Genomic DNA, 23,731 nt, shown 5'->3' on the forward strand with positions numbered 1-23,731 from the left:
ACTGGCCAGCCAGTCTAGCCTAATGGATGAGCTTCAGACCAAGAGGTGTTATATCTCAAAGGATGCAGATGGTATTCCTGACAATGATACCTGAGCTGGTCCTATGGGTTCTACATACATAGTAGACATGTGTACACACACACACACACACACACACACACACACACACACACACACCATTACAAAACAGAATGTGTAGTGCTGGTGGGGTGGTTCAGGGGGTAAAGGCACCTGCCACCAAGCTGGAAGGCTGAGGCAAGAGGACCATGTATTTGAGGCCAACCTGGCCTGCATAGTGAGACCTGACCCTCACTCTTGAAAACGACTGATTAGTACAAAGCAATCACACCTTGCAGCACGCTAGCTGCTCTGCCTGGTTTCTCAATTACTCCACTACTGAAAGGCACAACTGCATTTATATATATACACACACACACACACACACACACACACACACACACACACACACACACATATATATACATACACATCATATATATATATATATATATATATATATATATATATATATAGAGAGAGAGAGAGAGAGAGAGAGAGAGAGAGAGAGAGACTGACCCCACATGTTATGCTGGCCTTAAGTTGGAGCTCCTTTTGCTCAACCCCGCAAATTCTGGGATTATAATAGTATTTGCTTGTTTGCAAATCTGGTTTGCAGTGCTGGGTTTTGAACCAAGGGCCTTGGACACGCTAGACAAAACACACTTCCACCAAGCTATAGCCAGAGCCCTTCAATTTTAAAATCATCTTCGAGAAAATATATTTCCAGCTAGTGGTAGAATATTGTTTAATATATGTTAAGGCCGTGAGTACAATGTCCAATATATATATATATATATATATATATATATATATATATATATATATATATATATATATATATTCCTTTTTTTGTTACCTGGCGTGATTTTTGGGTGTTTCTTCCATGTATAAGGTGTGCTTCTACAGTGTTGGCGTAAAAAAGAAAAAAAAAAAATTATTGTGCGATTCCCTTGAAACTCGATTTTGGAACCAAGAAATGCATTTTGATTTGGGTGCTGTTTCTCATTGCTTTGGCCTTCGTTGTCTCACTTACAGTGCTCGAAACATCTTTCAAGGCGTTTGGGTGACGAGCACTAAGAGGCGCTATCGACTTCTCTTACATGGCAGAGATACAGTACACCACAGCTACTATCGTTTCAACTGTAGGGGGCCTCCGAGTGCTTCTCTGCGAATCATCCTGCTCTGAATCTTCGCTGGTGGCTGGAACAGTCATTAACATGAAAATTTCTACCAGTGGGTGGCGGTGACCAGCGAAACCCAGCAGCCTGGAAGCAGAGACACGAGAATCCATCGCTGCATATTTCAAGTCAGCCTGGTCGGTAATTACAAGTTCCAGGCCACCAGGCCGGAGTGCGTAGAGACCCTAACTGAGAGAAACAAAACCGAACAACAACAAACCCTCAAAGTCATTTCAATGAATAAACATACAGTTTAAAACCTGAAGATTCTCTCAGGCTCCTACCTGAAGCATCTGAATGACAATCGTAGGGTGGGGCTGGAGTCTGTTATTCTAAATAAGCCTCCTTCCTGTCTCTCCCTGGGAAGCTTGGGAATCTAAGAACTGAGTGTGGCCTTGGGATTTTCCCTAGAGTTCTACGGGGAGGGGAAGACTTTGGGGAGTTTGGCATTTTCCGGCCAAAGTTCTGGGAAGGAGGGGCCTTCCTTCTCTGAAGAGACTTGGAAGGCAGAGAAGCATTTTTTTTTAATGTGTTTCCCCAGAGAAAGCAGCTGCGAATATGGCCCGCACGAAGGACAGTGTGGGTGGACATGGTAGAGGCCTGACGGCTGACCTCTGACCTCTGCGGCGAGCAGAGTTGAGGTGGGTAGGCTCAACGTTAATTTTTTTGCTGACTGAGGAGACTGAAGATAAGAAGCAACGACCTGGGTATCTTGTCTCCAAAGAGACACTTGGTGTGTTTGACTTCAGAGATGATAGTCCGTCCACAATTATCCAGAACCAGCTTTAAACATTTTATTCTCCACAGTTAAAATAAGTTAAACAAAAGGGGATTTACTTATTAAAATGAGTGATAACAAGAATGCATCTTCCCTAAATCCACAACCCTCTCTAGGACCCTGTTCTTAATTTGCTAGAGAAAGGTTACGTTCTAGTTGCTTTGGCATGAGTTACAACAGTGTTCTGTGCTTTGTGACCCAGGCTGTGACCTTTTCTGTTTGGATACTGAAGGCGCATCCTACTGCTTTACCAGGGCAGGGTGCCTTTTAATTCCCAGACAGCAGAGTGTCAAGAAAACCCTGTCACTGCTGCAGGAACAGCTGGGGGGAGGGGATGACTATAAACCTACTCCGAATTCTTTCAATATTAATGCAATTAGCCAGAACTCATTTTATTTCTAGTATGCCAAACATTTGCAATAATACTTCCTATTCTAGAATTTATTTTCCTGAGGAGAACAACTGCAGTTAATTAAGTTACAGGGGGGTTGTGAGAGAAACAATATGCACCACAATGAACTTTGCAGAGAGATAATAGCTCTCAAGGATCTAACAGTTTTCAATAACAATGCCAGTATAAACAGGACGTTTGACAGGCACGCGCCTATAGTCCCAGCTCAAATGGGCCATTGTGCTGTTAGAAGTAACAGGAATTGTAAGCTTTGCCACGGATGAGGCTAACACAGAGACACCATTTCTAAAGCTTTGGGGCCTTGAAATGCCCTCTACAGGCTGTATGTGCTTTGTGTGCTTCCCTTTCTAATCGGTCTTTTGTTCTGTTTTATTAGAGTGTATCAACTGTACAAAATAATAGGCTTTATTTTGACCTTTTCTTGTTTTTATCACTGTGACATTTTCATACATGCGTGTAAGTTACTTTGATCATATTGATGCCTTCTGTACCCTCAACCAAATCACACGTGTGACTGAACTAGAGTGTTTCCTGGGCAGTCAATGGGATGAACACACATCTTTACAAAATGATGAAAGTACATCCTCCCAGGACGCTTATCTTCCACTCTGTGAACAGGACAGAGCTTGTAACTTTTGTACACATAGCCCCAAGGCCTAACACTGAGCACTGGCTCACAGTATTTGTTGAATGAATGACTTAATCAAAGGAATAAATGAATGAATAAGAGGCTTAGGGATCTAGTTCAGTGGTAGAATTCTCCTTAGTGTTCATAAGACTTTAGATGCCTTCGGTTTGATCTCTAATGCCAAAATAAATGAACAAATACTTTATTTATTTAAATAAAATAATGATTTTTATCTTTGTATCTTTATCCACGTCCTCAGACAAACTGAAGAAGGCATTTAAAGTTCACTCACATCTTAGCTTTTAGTGTGAACCACTAAAGAAGTAAACTGGTCAATGGAAGCACTAAGAAATTGGTAATGGGTTTCGGTTAAAAGATTTTGACCAGTGTATGTTTTTTTTTTCATTTACTCATTTATTCAAATGGTTACAGAGTATTTATTACGGGTCAGGCATCCTCAAGGCATTGGGAATATAGAAGCAAAGAAAAAAGACAGTACTTGTTCTCATGAAATAGACATTCTCGTTGAGGACATGCCATCTACAAATGCAAAACAAGTGCACGTTACGTCCAGCGAAAATGAGGTGCCGGGACAGGAGATCTCTCTGTTGTGCTCACCCGAGCTGCAACCTGACCAAAGGAGGAGTCAAAAGAGCACTGTGGAGGAGAGCTGGCAGAGACAGAGGCTCTGTGTGTGGAGTGGCAAGGTGACAGACCCTGGACCCACTGGTGGCATCAAAGAGGTCCATGATTCTTGCTCAAAAGATTCTTAAAAGACAGTAGAGGCAGTACCTGACCTAAATAAATATTCTGTAGCTGTTTTTTTCCCACACAACCTTTGGAATGTCTTAAAGACATTGCTTACTTATCACATTTTTAAAACAGCGGAGTTATTTCTAGAGAGAAAAAGGAAGTTACAAACACACGGCAGCTGTAAATGTTAGCCCCTTATTTGACTATTATTTTTTAAAAAGGCAAAATCAAAATCAAACACATAGCATCCATAAAGAGCTTTAGAAAACCTTGAATCAGATAGTATTGTTCTATTGCTCTTTAAAGAACTAACGATTTTCATTGTTATTAGCATAGATCCAAAATCTGCAATAAGACCTACACACTAATTTGTTGATTCATTAAAAAAAAATTGATTGAGTGCCTGTTAGTATTTTAGGCTCGGGTGATACGCTGTGAGGGGGTGGAGCCAAGTTTCAGTTCCCACGGTGTTTACTGTCGGAGGGGTGGGAGCCAGCCAGCAGGAAGACTGACAGATTATAAACATACAAATAAAATCAATAAACAAGAAAACGGACCAGATAAATTCTGATGTGTGAGCGCTGTGAAGAAAATAAAATAGAATCTTGCTGGAGAAAACCATCTAGTCTTTCAGTACCTCAGGCTCCATTTTCTCACCCCAGGATATTTAAATAAGGCTGTTCCCTCTCTCTCTCTCTCTCTCTCTCTCTCTCTCTCTCTCTCTCTCTCTCTCTCAGGGTTCCTCCTTTATTTTCCTGAGGCACCTTTCTGTTTTCAGATCTCAGGCACAAATAGCAGCTTCTCTTGGTATTTTCGTTGGTACGGTACTCTCTTTTGCAATGTTCTTTATATTGATATTGGTTCAATGCTGTCTTACTACACAGTCTGTCGTGTGATGATAGCTACTGATAGATCTGAATAGCAATCAGCAGACCATTGAGAGGAACACAGGAAATGTTATTTTTTTTTCCCTAAAGGCCATGTAATCAAGAAGGGGTTTTTAGGAAACATTTCAGTGTTGCATGAGAAAAACAAGTATGCTAAACAGAAATAAAGTGTTCAGCGTTTGTTTTGGGTGGTTCTAGAGTACACTCAATGGCATCACGGGCTGCATTTAGAGTTTGGCAATAAAGTGGATAGTTTCCTAAATACCTGAAGCAGCTTTATGCTTATGAAAGAGCACAGGAAAACAGCTAGAAGGAAACAAAGGCAAAGTGTGTATTTGGACCGTGGAAGGAAAAAAATGGACAGGAACTCTTTTTTTCTTTTTATATTTAGACAGATATTTCTTCTGAATGAAAATGGCTCTCTTCTTCTAAAACCTATTAACACATATATATTGCCGGGCAGTGGTGGTGCACACCTTTAATCCCAGCACTCGAGAGGCAGAGACAGGCAGATCTCTGTGAGTTCAAGGCCAGCCTGTTCTACAGAGCAAGATCCAGGACAGGCAGCAAAACCACACAGAGAAACCCTGTCTTGAACGCCCCCCCCCAAAAAAAATAACCCACATATATATTATAAAATGTTTAAGACAGTATAGGAAAAGGTTAAGACGATTAAATGGCTAATCATGATCACACTTTACTTGCATGTATGCCCATTTAGACTTCTTTCTAGGGGTTAGATGTTTAGCTTAGTGGTAGAGTGTTTGCTAAGGCCGGTCCCTAGCACTGAGGGGAGGGGGGATACAAAAAGCACACACACACACACACACACACACACACACACACACACACACACACACAATGTAACTTAAAGATTTTTAAAAAAAACTCCACTATGACCAGCATTTAAAAAAAGGGGAGGGTCTCACTCTAGCCTAGGCTGGCTTGGAACACTCTAGGTAACCCAGACTGACCTTGAATTTTTTGTAATCTTGCTTTAGTCTCTTAGGTGCTGGCATAACAGGCAAACACTGTCATGCCCACATACACTGAGGCTTTTGGCAAACAGTACCAAATTATCTTTTTAAAGTTACATGAATTTTGAGCAGTGAGTAATAGTGCAGGTTTGAAATATCAGTACTTGGAAAGTAGAAGCTTGATTGTAGATTCAAGGCCAGCCTAGGTCTCATAGAGAGACTCTCCATTTTTTTTTTTTTTAAAAAAAGTCTTACATTTTAACTCAGGCTGGCCTGGAATTCACTATGTAGCCCAGGATGGCCTCCAACTCTCAGCAGTCCTGCCTCAGCCTCCCCAGTTCTGGGGTTTTTATTTTGTTCTTAAATAGTGAGATAAACAGTTTATTTATTAAGTGCTTTACAGACAAGCAGGTAAAAGCATTGGAGAAGTTGTTAGGTTAAATAGGGTGGTCACAGGTTTCTCTGGGAGGTGAGGTGAAGCTAGATGATTAATGCAAAAATATCAAAGAAATATTCCAGCCTAGTTTATGTTTGTTTGCTTGGTGTTTTTCTTTTTCTTTTTTCTTTTTTTTTTTTTGTTTGTACAGTGTTTCTCTGTGTAGCCCCGATGGCTTGCAACTTGAGCTGTAGACCAGGCTGGCCTCGAACTCTGGCCTAGAACTCACAGAGATCTGCCTGCCTCCGCCTCCCAAGTGCTGGGGCTAAAGGCGTGCGCCATCCCAGCAGGGCTTCCAGCCTAGTTTAAGCAGTTGAGGTAGGAATAAGTTAGGTCCTTTGGAAAAACAATAAAAAAAGCTACTGTACCTATCCTTTTAATAGAAAATAATGGGGGTTGGGACACAGAGACATCCTTAAAACGCTGGTTTAAGGTTCTTTTCCCCTTTAAGTGTTCAATGGGAACTGGAAGCTGTACGGTGCATTCCCTTCATTCCTTCCTTTAGTCATTAGCATCTGAGAAAGGCTTCCCTAACCTTCCCTTTAGAATTCCCTGCTCTCAGATTTTCCCATCCATTTACAGTCGCCGCCCCTTTAGAGTACCCAAGTTAGAGAGCCTCGTGGCGCCCTTCCTCACCACTGTTTAACATTGCAAATTTTGTTTTGTCCCTACAGCGCACCCTTCCCCCACCTTCAAACTCCCGTACCGAGCGACAAATAATGCATTTTAAAATTTTGTTCACTCTAGACTACCAAACCCCGTAGGAACTGAGAGTTCTATTTCTGGACTATTCCAACTTTATTTTTGGTTCAACTTTCTCAACATCTACAGCTGTGCTTGATCTACAGTTGGCAATAAGTACGTGCTAAATAAAATGTTGCCCGCCGTCTACGCTAGTCTGGACTGTGTGGATCGGTGCCACTTAACACCGATACGACATGCTTGCTCTCTGAAAAAAAGGCTGCAGGCGGCCCGCCTGTGACGTCCTTCAGTTTTCAAAATGGGAAAGCGAAGGTTCCCACAATTCTCAGAACGCGAATTTCTCGCCACCATTCAAAATGGCGAAGGAGGGTGGGGCCTGTCACATGGTGGGCGTCACAGCAGCATTTTTTCCCTCCCCGCCTCCCCGCCTCGTCGGCTAGTCTGCCCCTCCTCTGCCCACGAAGCCTTTTCGAGGAATCGGCTGCCATTGGCTGGCTAGCAGGCTGGGCGTGGGCCTGTGAAGTCGGGACGCTGGGCCATCACTTCCTGTTGTGGGCAGTCGTTTCCTGTCAGTGCTAGGTAACAATGGGGAAGATAATGGCTGCTTGAGCTACGTCTTAGAACGGGCGCTGGGCTAGAGGCGGGTCTCTCCCAGAGGTTCGGAGGCGGGCTAGAGAGCCGCGGAGGCAGAGGCACGGCGGAGCCTGGGTGGCAGCGGCGGCACCCCGCGAGTTCGCTCTTGGTCGGAAACCCCGAGTAAGTGAAGGCGCGGGCAGCCTGAGAAATGGGGTGTCGGGCTGGAGCAAGGCAGCGGCGCCACGGCTCTCAAAATGGCCCGAGTGGCCGGCTGCGGCCGAGACACGCAGCTCGGCCTCGGGACCCGGGCGTGTGGCTGCGGGGGGCTCCGTGGCGTAGTCGCCGCTGCCATTTTAGCTGGGTGGTGTGTGGCGGCCGGTTCGTGGAAGAAGGGGAAGGAGGTGGGTAGGACTTCCTCTCCGTGGCCCCGGAGTCGCGCGCGGCCCGGGCCTCCCAAGCTCAGAAGGCCGGGGAGGCGACCCTGGACTCTGGGCCTCAGGCGTGAGAATCTAAGCGTCTCCAGTTCTTCTCCTTCCTCGGAGTTTCCCCCCTCGTCGCCCCGCGTTGCCGCTCGGGCTAGGGTTTGGGGAAGTCGGGTGGAGGTGCTGTAAGTCAGATGTTGGGAACTCTTGGGCCTTCAGATTTTCCCAGGGTTCGCAAAGCCCCATTTTGAACCCGTCGGGAGGGCATTACCAATTAGTTGCCCTCTGGGGCTACGATGTCAGTCTTGCCCGAGGATTCGGGACAAATTGGGTTCGCTTCCTTGCTGCTTTAGCCCTGGTGTATCCTTGGTCAGATATTACTAGAAGGATCCCTCCCCCACCCTCCAAAATTTAAAAAAAAAAAAAAAAACGGAGGGAAAAGACGTTGGGGGTTGTTTTCCCTGGGTAAGTGTGGGAACTGAGCCAAATTATTTTCAAGTTAATATCCCTGTGATCCGCCAGCAGTCATACCCCTCCCCAACTCAAAAACCCCTAAGGGTCTCAGCTTCTGCGGGCGGTACCTGCCACGTACGCCATAGCTTAGTAACTAGTATTAACCGGTTGGGCTTCTGCTTCCTGAATACTCAGTCCCTTTTCCCCTTATGCTGATTAATTTCAAGATGGAGGAGACAGCCACGTTCTTTCCCTAGACAGTTTCACCATACTTATTCCACAGGTTAGTCTAGCAGTCTGAGGCCTAGCAGACTAGTTATTAAGGTCATTTTTTTTTTCTTTTTAGGGGCAAAAGGATTTATATCAGATTCTCATGCACCACTGGCAGGCCCCACAATTTTTTTTTTTTTACTAGAAATCAGTTGCTTACATTTCTTGAATCATAATTAACCACAGTGCGTTTAGATGATTGAAGACAGGAAAAATAATGTAGTGCTAATCATTTCTTTGATTTTTCATAATTATGAAGTTACTCATCTTCCCATCAGATCAGAGTCGTCTGGAGAGGAGGCAGGCACAATTACAGGCCGGCCTTTTTCTCAAATCAATTTCTGAAATACAGGTTAACTATCTAGAAAGACCAACCCAAGCACCCCTTAAAGTAACTATTTTAGGGCAGTTCCTCTTACTGAAAAGGGTCACAAACATTCTTTAGCCTAGATGTCCTGGCTAGTGTAGTGTACCAAATAAGTCCTTGAAAGTGACTCTTAGAATCTGAAAATAATTACTAGTCTGATAAGGAAAGGCTTGTTTTAAACAAGCTAATATTAAAAGGTAGATTGCCTCTTGGCCATTAAAGGAAATCTTTTTTATCTAACTCCTGGTTCCCTCTGACACTCTTGGTTCCCCAAATATCCTAATACTAACATTGAATTAATTTGGGTTATGATGCATGTAACCAAAATACATATAGTATGTGTTTTTAAGAATTTGTTTTATTGCAATGAAAGTGTGGATTCTATGACAGGAAGAATAATGAATTTTTTTCTTCTAGAGCAGAGTGAAGAAAACTAAATCCCAGTTTATTGGATTTGAGTACTATGTCATAACAGAAAGGTAATTATTTTTTGTTTTGTCTCCTGATGATGTATTTGTAGAATGTATTTACAAATATATGTCGTTATGTTCTACAATCCCTGTGTTTGAATGGGTTCTTCATGATGAGGGTGGGTGCTTTTTACTGTGAATTCCAAGGGCACCTGAAAGTCACCTGTGATTTAGCTGGGGGTTGTATTTTAAAAGTAATCTAAAGTTAGCCAAACTTTTATAGCACTGAAAGAAAAAATTGGCTGTTTTAAGACAATTGGGGCCGGCGGTGGTGGCACACGCCTTTAATCCCAACACTCGGGAGGCAGAGCCAGGCGGATCTCTGTGAGTTCGAGGCCAGCCTGGATTACCAGGTGAGTTCCAGGAAAGGCGCAAAGCTACACAGAGAAACCCTTTCTCGGAAAACCAAAAAAGAAATTGCTTTTAAATGTTCAGTGAATAACTAAGTGAAATCTCAATAGAATGTGAGTTATTTTGTCTGCCATTTTATTTTTTTCCCCCTTCAAGATTCAAGAAGCCATATTGGTATGTATTATTCTAATTGGAATTAATTCTGTCATCATCATTATTATTTCTGTCATAACATCACATTATTATTACCACAAAAATTGCTTGCACTAACCAGGGCACTTAAAAGTAAGTGGAACATTATTGATAAGTACTTCTAGAAAACAGTTGCAAACTTGGATTGTCCTAAGCAAATTCTGCTGGATAGTTAACTAGGCTACATTTATAAGTAACTTTTCTTGAAGGAGTGTGTGCTAGGCTCTGGATTTGGTGTGTATTATTTTGTAATCTTCACAATCAGACCTTCATGGAGATGTTAAATATTTTAAAGAGGAAACAGACTACCCTGAGAAAAGGTTGGGTGATTTGTTAAAAATTAGTATGTGGTGGAGCCCTCATTTGACACTGGAAGTCAGCAAACTTGAATACCTGTTTGCCATCTAGTTACATCACAAAACTAGTGGAAATTGAAAGCGATGTATGTTATCCTGCATCAGAAACTGTCATTAGCTTGTAAAAATAGTTTGCCTCAGTGGAAGAGGCGAGAGTTTTCCAGCAACTATGCATTATTTGGGTGGTTTGTTACAGTTTGTGTTTCAACTGTTACTGCTCTTGCTGTAAGTTGATAAATGTACTTTATAAATCAGGGTCTGTCATGGTGGCCCACATCTGTGGGGTAAAGGGGCGCAGACATAGGAGGATCACCACAATTTGAGACTAGCTCACTGATTTAGACAGTGAGTTCTAGGCCAGCCAGTTCTACATAGTGAGACCTTGTCTCAAAATATATATATAATCAGGACTCTTAAAGAAATAGCTCAATGAAATCTTTAGAAATATTAGGCCGCTATCTTTCAGTTGGTAAACATTGTAGTAAGGCTTTCAGTAAGAGCAGGTCAAGTGGAGCATTTACATTTATAGAATTGTGTTACTATACTTTTTCCATAGTCCTATAGGACTGGGAAAGAGAATACCCTCGCTGACTAGCAGCCTGTTCTTTTGATTTACCATTGAGTGGGTAGCAAATAACAGTCCAAACTAGACTGATGAGGTGCTGCATTTTGGGGTTAGTACCCAGGATGAGGACATTTTCTTTTTTTTTTTTAAATGTAAGTTTGCTACCTGTTCTTTTTTTTTTAAATTTATTTATTTAATGTGCATTGGTGTTTTGCCTGCATGCATGTGTGAAGGTGTCGGATCCCCTGGAACTGTAGTTACAGACAGTTGTGAGATGCCATGTGGGTGCTGGGAATTGAACCTGAGTCCTCTGGAAGAACAGCCAGTGCTCTTAACCTGAGCCATCTCTCCAGCCCCGACATTTTCTTTTGTAGGTGTAGTTCTTTGACTTTTTTGAGTAAGAGAGATTTCTAAATCCTCATGTCCCACTTTATATAGAACTTTGAATCTTTGATAACCAACGCTAAGATAGTAATAGTTCCATGTCTGTTTTTCTTTCATTATTTTTTTCTAGTTTTGAATAGGGACATTTCCTAGATGGTGTAAAGCAGTTCATCTTTCCCCCTCTAAATAACTGAGATTTTTTTCAAAGATGATGGATATATATGTTTTTGAACATAGGGTTTTCTATCTGAAAAAAATGAATTGTCATTTTTGCTCTAGATTTTCTCATATTACAATGCTTTAACTTGAGATTTTAATGTCATTAATTATAACAGCACCGATATATGTGTGGGATAAATATCTGTAGTAGACAGCAGCACATTGCGTGTGTATGTGTGTTTAGGTAGGTTAAAGGTAATACCTGCACATCTACAGATTATACTGTCTTTGCAACTTGTGACAGTCTAAGGAGATTTGAAGAGAATGGCTCTTTCTGAGTGGGGAGAGATGCTTGTGTTTAATGATAACCTAAGTACAGGTATAAAAGGTTCTTAGTGTATGGGTCAGACCAGGGTTAAAGGCCCACCCTCAGGATTTCTATGTGGGAACACTGGTTCAGGAAGGATTTAGTTGTCAGCATGTTTGATCTTAAAATCGTTTTTCCTCAACTAAAATTAAGTGATCGATATAGGTGATAGACCAGTCTTTTTTGGTTGTGTTTTATTTTTTATTTTTTCTGAGGCAATGCCTCTTCTGTAATTTAAGTTGCCCTGGAGTTAATTATATAGCAACCTCATGGAGATCCTCCTGTCTCATCCTCCAGGTATTTCAGAGAAAGTATTTATTTTATTTTATTTTGTTTTTTGATAAGAGGATTTTGTTGTGTAGCCCAAGCCAGCCTTGAACTCACGATACTCCTTCCTCAGTCTTCCAACTGCTGCGATTACAGGAGTGCTTCACAGTCTCAGCCTGATGGGAAATCTTATGTCCTGAAATAGTACTGTAGTTACCGATTACTGTCAACACTACTAATAATCAGAGATTTTTGTGTTAATTGCTTTTTAAAATAAACGTAGAACTCCATGGGATATTTTTTAAGTTCTTCAGAATAATAAAACAGCAGTTGAAAATTGAGTTTATAGAGAACAAATTCTGATTTAACAAGGTAGAACAATAATAAAGGAACATGGAAGGTTGGGTGAAGATTAAATTTCCTGTCTGAATTACTTGAGTGGGATGAAATGTCATCATAGTGGCTTCCCACTAACTTGATCTTATAAATTGGTTGCATAGCAGAGTTTTCTGTCATTTAATTTTTTTTTACAATATAGTCCTTAATACTCTTTCAATGCAGTTGTTTTAGAGGCTTGTGGTTGTAATTGTGAACTGCATGTCAGACATGAAGGACATTCCTGAATCCCTTTTGGATTTTTCAGCTACCCTTTATAAGAGGTAAAGATAGGAAAGTGTAAGCGAAGCTAAGTGTCCATTACTATTCAGGTACTCTGTAAGCTCATTGCTGTGGTGTCTCAGTAGTGCTGAATGCACTCTATGTTCTACTAGTCTACTTCTGGAAATGTTTCAACAAATCATGTGGTTGATGAGCGCTATCTTCCCATAAATAAATGCAGTAAAACAACCCTGTCCTGTTTTTTATTAGATTATTTTATTTGTATAGTATTTTACCTGTATATGTGTGTGTATGCACACACACACACACACACACACACACACACACACACACGCACACAAGCACACACGCACACGCGTGCGCACCATGTGTATGACCATTGCTCATTTAGGCCAGGAGAGGATGTCAGACAGGGTCTCACTGTGTAGCCCTGTCTAGCCTAGAACTCAGGAGTTCTGCCTGCTGCCTCCTGAGCGCTGGAATTAAAGGTATGCCCAGTGCCCTGTTTTTTGGGTGGTTTTTTTTTTTGGGGGGGTTTTTTTTTTTTTGGTTTTTTGTGGGGGCAGGGAAATGCTTCATATTTTTAAAAGTGAGAGATGACAGAAAAGCACAGCTAAACTTCCATCCATTTATCTATTATAAATTTAATGAACTTTAAAATTCTACAAAGAAAAATTCTTAACATTTTTGGTATCTACATACACGATGGTACTTTTTATCCTGACTTCAAATCTAGTAGATCCTTTGATTGAACTTTGTATATTATTTTTTGGTGGAACTGGGGTTTGAACGTAAGAGTCTTATGCATACCAGGCAAGTGTTCTACTACTAAGTTCTAGCCCTAAGCCCTTTTTACTTTTTCTTTTGTAAATTGAGATCACACACATCTCATGAAGTTGCCTAGGCTACTCTGAAACTAACTGTAGCATAGGTAGGCCTTGAACTTGTGATCCTCCTGCCTTAGTCTTCTTATTAGCTAGGATTACAGACTTCTGCCACAGGCCTATCTTGTGCTTTAACTTTTTGTTTGTTTGTTTGATTTTTCAAGACAGGGTTTCTCTGTATAACAGAACCCTGACTGTCCTGGAACTTGATTTATAGGCCAGGCTACCTTGAACTCACAGAGATCCTCCTGCCTCTACCTCCGATTGCTGGGATTAAAGGTGTGCACCACCATCGCCCAGTTGGTTTAACCTATTTTAACCATAGTGAGACAGAATTTCACTTTGTATCCCTGGCTGTCCTCAAACTCAGAGATCTGCCTGCCCTGAGTGCTGGCATTAAGACACCCATTATCATACCTGGCTATGGTTGAACAAACAGGCATTTTTTTTCTTTTGGTGTTAGTACTTTATTGACCAAAAAAAAAGTGGAAAAAAATAAATAGAATGCAGACTGAGCTATGGGGCTGGCTCAGTGGTAGAGTGTTGCCTAATACACACAGTCCATTCCCAGCACTGTCGAGAATTACGGAGCCAGCATGGTGACATGGGCCTAGGCTAGATAGTGAGCCCATGTCCTTCCAAAAGCAGATCAGAAAAGAGAACATCTGGCTATTTGTGCCAGTACAGGATGTTGGGCTAGGGGTATAACTCAGTGGAAGAGTGATTACCAATCTGTTTTGTTAATGGGCTTCATAATGTAATCCCAGCTACTTTGGAGGTTGAGGCAGGAAGTTAATAGTGAAAATGTCTCAAGGAGTGCTAAGGATGTAGCTCAGTGTGGTAGGGTGCTTGTCTTGCATATTTAAGGCCCTAGGTTCAATCCTCAGCACCACAAAAAGGCTTTTTAGGTTTGAAAGTGTTTAGCCAAGGACTGGTATAAAAAGCCCATGGGATTCAGTAGGCATGCCCTTTGGGATTTAAGGATTGTATCATAAAGCACACAATCTGGGATTTACTGGGAGGCAGTAGTCATTTAGAGGGAAGTTGATTGACTTTGGAATCAATAGACCTGTATTTAATTGCTGACCATTTATTGTCCACAGGGCTTTGACAAATCACTGGACAGGGTTGTAGTCCTGGCTGTCCTGGATCTCGCTCTGTGGACCAGGCTGGCCTCGAACTCACAGAGATCCGCCTGCCTCTGCCTCTTGAGTGCTGGGACTAAAGGTGTGCGCCACCGCCACCTAGCTTATTGGTAGTCTTTTGAGTAAATAATTGTTTTAAAATGTCTGAAGCTAACCATATGTAAGAGTATATGATCTGTGTCATAAATAGTAAACCTTTAGAATAAGGTGATAGCTAAAGATCCTCTCTGGTGATATGGAAGGTGCAGGGTGTGGAGGCCTTTTTGTCCCCTCTACTCACCTCAGGAAATTGGGTCTTCACACATACTAGGCAAGCACTCTGCCACTGAGCAAAATGCCCCAGCCCTTTTTTGCTGTTACTAGTTCAACTGGAAAAGATCACATTTCCTTCAATCATATATGCCTGAAGAACCATTTTTAACATTATTTTACTGACATTTTCATACTAAGGTAGAGAAAAGTCTGTATTTGGTTATTTGGATCATGGTTCCCTAACATTTTTAATATACCTTAGCTTTTTAAAATGTTCTTTTTTCACTCCTCAAACAATAGAACTTGAGTTACATTTATTACCTTTATTAATTTTGTGCCACAGCTAGTGCAAGACTCCTTAAAATGAAACCAGGGTTCGTTGAGTATTTGAGAGTAAGATTGGTTTACCAGGCATTGAGACCACTGCTTGTATTCAGCATTTCCTTTTATTTCAAATGTAAGCAGTCACCTGAGGCTCTGGCACCTTCTTGCAGTCATAACTCCCCATGTGACTGCCCCTGAAGGACAGATGTGCCTTCCCAGGGCCGAAATCTCTTCACTTATTCCACTCTTAGCCAATACAGATTTAAAGCAGAAAGGATGGAGAGTTGGGGGCGGAAGTGGGGAATGAATCAAGTCAGTCAATCAATTTGGTTCTCCCCAAATTGACCCCAAAATAACTACAAGGAACAGACTTTTTGATGGAAGCCACTACTTTGGCAAACACTGTGTTCTGTTTAGCAAGGCCTTCCTAGTTTGCTTGCAGTTTTGGAGTAAAAGTATGTTACAGAAATATGTGGAGAGATTTCTCAGATGTGTATTGATGAGTGCAGGGGAAATGTAGAGCAGTGTGTCATTATGGAAGTAAAAGGAATTTGGAGCTGGTCTTTTTGTTCTGTTTTGAGGCAGGGTCTCATATTATCCCCATAGGCCTTGCCAAGAAAGTGGTAGAATTTTGTGTCATTGGAACATATAGCTCAATATTACCATATTCCCAGGACAAGGGAGGAAATAACCTGTACCTAATAACATTGTGGTTCAGACAGTTTTTTGAATTGAGTCTGTTCTAACTTCTATATGATACGACTACAGGTTCAGGTAGTTTGCTTGCTTTAAGGTACTGATCACATCTCCATTTGGGGGCAGTCTTGTTATACTGTTGTGTTAAAAGGGAGACTTACTGGCTTCCCTGTTTTTGTTAACTCTTGACACTATGCTTATATTCTCTTGTGTGTTATGGCTTGCTATTTGAAAATGCCTTTGTGCATGCATGTACTAGTCCAGCCCCCAGGCTTGGTTTCAATGGTTTTAATCTCTTAGCGATTCAGTTCCCAAGTGTACCTTTTAGTATGTTATTACTTGGAGGCTAGATAGAAGGTCCTCAGCTACACACCGTAGGAATTTTATTTTGAGATTTGTTTTTTATGTGTATGGGTGTTTTTTACCTGCATGTATGTATGTGTACCAAGTGATTGCTTGGTGCCTGTGGAGGCCAAGAAAAGTGTCAGATCCCTTAGAGATCGAGTTACAGATGGTTGTGAGCTGTCATGTTAGTGCCCAGAACCAAATCTGGCTTCTCTACTGGATCAGTCAGCTCTCTCAACCACTGAGCATTGCTCTAGTCCTGTGTGTGAAGTTGAAACTGAGAAAATTCACTTTGCACTTTTGGAACTGTAGTTGGAGCTCTTGGATAGCCTGTGATACCAGTGTTCCCTCCTGTTAAAGTGACTTTAAGTTTTGCATGTAAACATTGATTGTTCTGTTATTCATTAAGAGACATTATCTACTAGTTACCAGCCAAACTGATTCCTCAAGCCATTTGTGTTTTCAAGGTAGTGTGAGAGGTTGTTCTCATTAAGAAAAAAATGATCTTTGACCTGAGTCCTACAAATCACAATAAAATCTAACCATTGTTAAGCCTTCAAAATGCTGTATGTAAAGGCTAAGCCTGTGGCTCATATAAAGCAAGATTGCCATGAGTTTAAGGCCAGCATATGCTCCAGGACCCTATCTTCAAAACAGAATCCCAGCACTCCGAAGGTAGAAGCAGATAGGTCTCTAGTTTGAGACTACATTGATCTACAAAGTAAGTTCTAGGCCAGTCAAGGCTACAAAGTGAAACCCTGTCTCTCTCTCTCTCTCTCTTTTTTTTTTGACAAAAAAATTCATACAACTAAAGGTGATTAAATTCACAAGAATGAGGTTTCCATTGACGCTATTGGCTCACTAAAATGGTGGATTCTAATATTTTTTTCAAAGTACTTATTGAGGAAAATAAAATGGTTAACCAGAAGCTTTATAAACATCTTGCATTTTCATAAACCTTTGTAAATAGTCCCACCAGGTTTTTTTTCCTCCCCCACCTATATTTTTATCATTTCATTTATAAATCATCTTGGCAGGTCTGCTTTAGGTTATGCTTGAATTAAGTGTTTACTCAACTTCTTTTAAAACACCTCCAATCTTACCATTCAGAAAGCTAGGCCAGGAAGATTGATACTTCAAGGCCAGCTTGGGCTATTTTTTTTTCTTTGTGTTTTTTGTTTTTCTTTTTGTTTTTTGAGACAGGGTTTCTCTGTGTAACAGTCCTGGCTGTCCTGGAACTTTGTGGACCAGGCTGGCCTCTGCCTTCCAAGTGCTGGGATTAAAGGTGAGTGCTACCACCGCCTAGCCAAGCAAGCCCACGCTGTATTTTCACCTGTTGTTTCTTGGAGACTATTCATGGGACTGGTTGTACAGTTAATTTATACTTGAATAATCAGCACTTGTCTAGGGAAAGAAACACTTGAACACTTGTATTTGTTAACCCATCACTAGCCGCTCTGTTACTTAAATGGTCAATGACAGCCTGTCCTTGACGTTTTGTAGAACTGTATTAATCAAAAGGCTAATTAATACTAACAAGTTCATTTCCTTCGTACACATTTCTGCCCTTGAACAAAATTTCATTTCCTGTTGATAAAATGACTTTCTTCACACAGGAAAAAAACAAGCCATTTGGAAACTTGGTTAAATCCTTATTTTTATCTTCTTTTTATTGAAAATATTTTTCATATAATATATTGACCATGGTTTCCCCTCACCCAACTCCACCCACCCCCCACTTAGAAAATAAACAGACAATCGAAAAACCCTCCCCCCAGTCCCTTACGTAACCCTAACCTCTGGTTATATGGATTAAAACATGTCTGTCAAAGGCTTAAAAGATAACATCCACATATGAGAGAAGACACAATATTTTTCTTGGAGTCTGGGTTGCCTCACTCAGGATGGATTTTTCTAGCTCCATCCATTGACCTGTAAATTCTATAATTTCATTTTTAACAGATGAATAATACTCTGGTATGTAAATTTTTATGACGTTCTAGATGAAATCCTTCACTCTGAGTTTTCTAATTTGCAGAGCATAGGTTTCCTGTAGTGGGAGTATTTTGACAATTATTTTAGTCTAATTTTACACTCTTAGCACATTCATAATACATGCCTAAGTGAGGCCTTGGTCATCTAATCTGGTGACTATTAGGTACCCTCTGCTGTACCTTTATGTCCAGTGTTCAGGTACACTTTTCACTTGCCACAGTGAGTGTGTACTTGTACCTTTTTTTTTAAAGGTCACAGGCTGACACACATGCCATACTTGAAAGACTGTCAGGTTACAATTGTATTGAGGTAACTGGAAGTGCAGAGAGAGCAGCAGTGCATAGCAGTGAGGGAACCATTTACTGGCCGTCACGGTTGTTCAGTTCTGCCCTTACAACACAGGCGTGCATGGCTGGGCTCCAGTCAGACTATGAATGCCCAAGTGTGTATTTCATAGTTTTCATACATCACCTTTTTTTAACGTGCAAGTAGCCATGTTTTGTGGCACACCTCTGTAAGCCCAGCACTCAAAAGGCTCAGGCAGGAGAGCTGAGTGAACTGGACCACACAGATTACCCTGAATGAAATAACTATAAAACCCAGGAGCTGGATATGTATCCTTATGATAGAGTGCATGCAGGCAAGGCCCTGGGTTCAGTTTGTAGCACTCAGTGTAAAAACCAGTTTTAGATTACAAAGAAAATAGAAACAGGCCACGTTGCTGAATTTGGCCCAAGCATATAGTTTGCTAATTCCCTGACCTAGTCTTCCCAGTGTAAGTGCTTTTCCAAAGTTTTCCTATTACATTTCATTTATTCGTTTTTCATAAATTCACCTTTATACCTGCATTCTCAATTTCCATGTAAATAAAACTATGGAATACATAGTGACATTGTTTTCAAGTTGGTCTTTCTCTTTTTAGATAATTTTCCACTTGTTCATCAAGATGGAGAACTCCGATTCTAACGATAAAGGAAATGATCAATCTGCAGCACAGCGCAGAAGTCAGATGGACCGATTGGATAGGGAAGAAGCGTTCTATCAATTTGTAAACAATCTGAGTGAAGAAGATTATAGACTTATGAGAGACAACAATTTGCTAGGCACCCCAGGTAAGCTACATCTAATGTAAGGTTTATATGTAAGTTGCTAGGTTTTTAAGAAATAGCTTATTTTACAATGTGTTTTTACTAGCTAGCCATGCATCCAGGTACAAAATAACTAATAGGATTTTAGTTTCTAGGACAGACTCATCTTATTTTGTTGTCTTTTATTCTCTGAATATGTCCCAACTGTAACCCTACAGAATTAGCTCTGGGTAAAACAGCAACTAGAACTCTGTCCTTACTTTCTTTCACCCAGATAAGGTCTCATTTGATCCTAGTTAGAACTCAGTCTACTAGTTAGTTCTCAGTCTTTCCTTCCCATTTCTGTTTCCACCAACCTGTGGACGGTTTCATTCATTTTCAAAGGTAAGGTTTTTAGCAAGACTAGCAAATCATAAATACCAGACTTGAATTAGAATGTCTTAGCTGCACTCGTGGCTCTGTTGTTACTTGGTGTGCTTTCTGGCAAGTCAATTTAAAGTTCAGATAACAAAGCCAGACAAGACCTGGTGGCATGTGCCTGTAATCCCAGCTGCACAGGAGGCTGAGGCAGGAGGAGGTTGTTGAGTTTGAAGCCAGCCTGAATGGACCCTTCTTAAAAGAATCATGAGGGTGGAAAAAAGACAGAAACTGACTTGCTGATTTTCATTTGTAATTTGGCAAACATTGTTCACCTTCCAGGAGAAAGTACTGAGGAGGAGTTGCTCAGAAGACTACAACAAATTAAAGAGGGCCCACCACCACAGAGCTCAGATGAAAATAGAGGTATATTTTGCTTTGGGAGGAGGGTAGTGGATGGAATGATAGGAACTTCATGATAGTAAATGTTGCCAAAGATTATCCTGAAATGCCACAAATTAATTTGGTGATAAGTAACTGTTCATAAAAAGAGAAGTGGCATTTTCTTGCTATTTTGTGAGAATGTCAGCATGCTGTATTATTCTGCCTCACCTTTGGATTGTTTGTGTTAATTGGGCCACAGTGAGAAGTAGTCTATTTAAATGAGGTTTCCTCCCCTTGGCTTTCCACAGCCACTGAAATTTCCTGCTACTTAGTTCCTTGTTTATAAATGTGGCTTCATCAGCAAAAAAGAAATGCTGCTTTGTATGCCCTAGTGCCTTTCACTGGGTGTAAATTTGTCCCCTTGGGGTATTAGCAATGACTAGAGACTGGTTGACACCACTGATGAGGGTTTGCTGTTAGGATCTAGCAGGCAGAGAGAGGGCAGGTATACTGCCAACCACCCTGATACCCTACAATGCACAGCACCGTTCCCAGCCTGAATTGGTTCAGAGTGTCAGTGCTGCTGCTAAGCAAGCTGGCTCTAACCTCGGGCCTGGTACTCCTCTGCACAGGAAATAGGGATTGGCTGGAACCTAGGAACTGTGGTGGTAGATGAGTTTGTGAACCTACTGTTGGGTATGCTGTTACTCTAGGTTCAGGCTGTCATTTGATACAGGCTTCATTGTCATGGTAGTTTAAGATCTTGATATTGACAAATCTTCAAGTAATTATAAACCATTAACCTTGTTTATGTTTTTGCTATGGCTACAAAATTCTTATATTTTAAAGCAACTTTATATTATCAAAGATACTTAAGCCAGGCCCCTAGATGAAGTAATAGAGACTGAGAATTTGGTAGAAATATAATCGGAACCAAAATACCAACACTAACCCACAGCTAGCAGTTGTGTAGTTGGATTTTGTTTAGACAGTGGACTAGGAAAAACATGTCGCCTTCTCAGTCTCACAACTCCTTCTAGAGCAGCAGTTCTCAGCCTTCCTGATGCTGTGACCCTTTAATACAGTTCCTCATGCTGTGCTGACTCCAACCATACAACTGTTTTCATTGCTGCTCCGTAACTGCAATTTTGCTACTGTTATAAATTGTAATGTAAATAGCTGATATGCAGGACATCTGAAACAGGCATTCACCCCCCCCCAAAGGGGTCAAGACCCACAAGTTGAGAACCACCATTAACCATTACAGGCTCTCATGAAATAGTGGAAACAACTTCTTCCAGATCTCCTAAGAAAATAAAGTTCTATTACTCTTAGCTTTCTCTTTTCAAACACCTAATTTTTTTTTTTTTGCTTTTTACTTAGAAATCAGTGTTACATACAGTATAAGACCTGTAAATGTAAAATTTGTTCAGAATTGCAGAATTCTTCAATGTTATTTATATCATTGTCCTAACTTTTGTAGTTCCTTTCTCTCCCTCTCCTCCTTCTTTGTTTTAAACAGGTGGAGATTCTTCAGATGATATGTCCAACGGTGACTCTATAATAGATTGGCTTAACTCTGTCAGACAGACTGGCAATACCACAAGAAGTGGCCAGAGAGGAAATCAGTCCTGGAGAGCAGTGAGCCGGACTAATCCAAACAGTGGTGATTTCAGATTCAGTCTAGAGATAAATGTTAACCGTAATAATGGAAGCCAAACCCCAGAGAATGAAAATGAACCATCTGCTAGACGTCTTAGTGTAGAAAACATGGAACACAGCAGCCAAAGGCAAATAGAAAGTCCAGCATCTGAGGCATCATCTGCCAGATCATCTAGGTCAGAACGCAATTTAACTGAAGCATTCATAGAAGTGCCGTCCACCAGAGGTCAGAGGAGGGCAAGAAGCCGGAGCCCAGAACACCGAAGAACCAGAGCTAGAGCTGAAAGAAGTAGGTCACCTCTGCACCCAACAAGTGAAATTCCACGAAGAGCTCATCATAGTATCTCATCTCAGACTTTTGAGCACCCTTTGGTAAATGAGACTGAGGGAAGTTCTAGAACCCGTCACCATGTGACCCTGAGACAGCAGATAACTGGACCCGAGTTGCTAGGTAGAGGTCTTTTTGCAGCTTCTGGGTCAAGAAATGCCGTTCAAGGGACAAGTTCTTCAGACACAGGTACCAATGGTGAATCTGCAGGATCTGGTCAAAGACCTCCGACCATAGTCCTTGATCTTCAAGTGAGAAGAGTTCGTCCAGGAGAATACCGGCAGAGAGATAGTATAGCTAGCAGAACTCGGTCAAGGTCTCAGACACCAAACAACACAGTCACTTACGAAAGCGAACGTGGAGGTTTTAGGCGCACCTTTTCCCGTTCTGAGCGTGCAGGTGTGAGAACCTATGTCAGTACTATCAGGATTCCCATTCGCAGAATCTTAAATACCGGTCTAAGTGAGACTACATCTGTTGCGATTCAAACCATGTTAAGGCAGATAATGACAGGTTTTGGTGAGCTAAGCTACTTTATGTACAGTGACAGTGACTCCGAGCCTAGTGCCTCAGTCTCCAGTCGAAATTCGGAGAGAATAGAGTCCCGGAATGGGAGAGGGAGCTCTGGTGGTAACGGCTCTGGTTCCGGCTCCAGCTCTAGCCCTAGCCCCAGTTCCAGTGGTGAGGGTTCAGAAAGTAGCTCAGAGATGTTTGAAGGCAGTAATGAAGGAGGCTCCTCCGGCCCGGCAGGTGCCAGGAGAGATGGTCGACATAGGGCCCCAGTTGCATTTGATGAAAGTGGTTCTTTGCCATTCCTTAGTCTGGCTCAGTTTTTCCTCTTAAATGAGGATGACGACGACCAACCTAGAGGACTCACCAAAGAACAGATCGATAACTTGGCAATGAGAAGTTTTGGTGAAAATGATGCATTGAAAACATGTAGTGTTTGCATTACAGAATACACAGAAGGCAACAAACTTCGTAAACTACCTTGCTCCCACGAGTACCACGTCCACTGCATCGACCGCTGGTTATCGGAGAATTCCACCTGTCCCATTTGTCGCAGGGCAGTCTTGTCTTCTGGAAACAGAGAAAGTGTTGTGTAATAAGAACAGAACTCTGAGCTGTGTAGCTGGAATAGTGATGGGCAAACAGATTACTTGCTTTATGTCCACTTTGTTGAGTGGTGCTTAAATATAAAGTCATAACCTGAACCTGAGTCATTGCTTTCTGAGGGACTCATGTCTTTAGTTTCTCTTTCAGGATGAAAACAATATTTCAAAAGCAATGTTTTAGGACTTAAATGTTTGATTTCGGTACCAGATAATTGCTAACCTGTTACTGATAATTTACCCACATCCACTTGTCATTTTTCCCTTTGTTATCTTAAGGTCTGCCTTAGCAGTGGCTCCTTTCTCTACATGTTGACCTCTTTTTAAAGTTTCCCAGGCCATAAGAGAGGCATGAAGAAAATTCCCACTCAAGACTTAAGTTCCATTATGTGTTTTGTAAGTGATTAATTAAAACATTACCATTCCCAGTTATTGATACCAATTCAGTCACATTCTGAATATTGTTTGTTCACCTTCCAGAGTAGGTGATGATGGACATACCAGTGTAAATAACACTAAACAGTTAGGATC

The 23,731-nt window shown here is 41.4% G+C and overlaps 1 protein-coding gene across 5 annotated transcripts; it reads left to right on the forward strand.

Annotated features, from left to right (window-relative positions):
• The first annotated feature begins 7,138 nt into the window (after window positions 1-7,138).
• Rlim (ring finger protein, LIM domain interacting) lies at window positions 7,139-23,302 on the forward strand. Of its 5 annotated transcripts, none has more exons than XM_042269623.2 (6): window positions 7,383-7,567; window positions 9,317-9,378; window positions 9,593-9,722; window positions 19,192-19,381; window positions 20,057-20,140; window positions 21,621-23,302. In XM_042269623.2, exons 4-6 carry the CDS (start codon window positions 19,216-19,218, stop codon window positions 23,192-23,194), a joined length of 1,824 nt encoding a protein of 607 aa, XP_042125557.1. In that variant the 5' UTR covers window positions 7,383-7,567; window positions 9,317-9,378; window positions 9,593-9,722; window positions 19,192-19,215; the 3' UTR covers window positions 23,195-23,302. The 5 variants fall into 5 exon arrangements, with proteins under 5 accessions (XP_006991632.1, XP_076418139.1, XP_006991633.1 ...); XM_076562025.1 differs by lacking the exon at window positions 9,593-9,722 and adding an exon at window positions 17,478-17,559 and having other exon boundaries at window positions 7,389-7,567; XM_006991570.4 differs by lacking the exon at window positions 9,593-9,722 and having other exon boundaries at window positions 7,139-7,567.
• Window positions 23,303-23,731: the final 429 nt, after the last annotated feature.

This window comes from Peromyscus maniculatus, chromosome X (assembly GCF_049852395.1).
Source record: "Peromyscus maniculatus bairdii isolate BWxNUB_F1_BW_parent chromosome X, HU_Pman_BW_mat_3.1, whole genome shotgun sequence".
NCBI classification, from domain to species: Eukaryota; Metazoa; Chordata; class Mammalia; order Rodentia; family Cricetidae; genus Peromyscus; species Peromyscus maniculatus.

Bases quoted from the DNA above. Each gene is read 5' to 3' on its own strand.
- Rlim (XM_006991570.4), top strand. From the start codon at position 19,216: ATGGAGAACTCCGATTCTAACGATAAAGGAAATGATCAATCTGCAGCA. The intron at 19,382-20,056 runs GTAAGCTACATC...TTCACCTTCCAG, and splicing joins CAATTTGCTAGGCACCCCAG to GAGAAAGTACTGAGGAGGAG. The intron at 20,141-21,620 runs GTATATTTTGCT...TGTTTTAAACAG, and splicing joins GAGCTCAGATGAAAATAGAG to GTGGAGATTCTTCAGATGAT.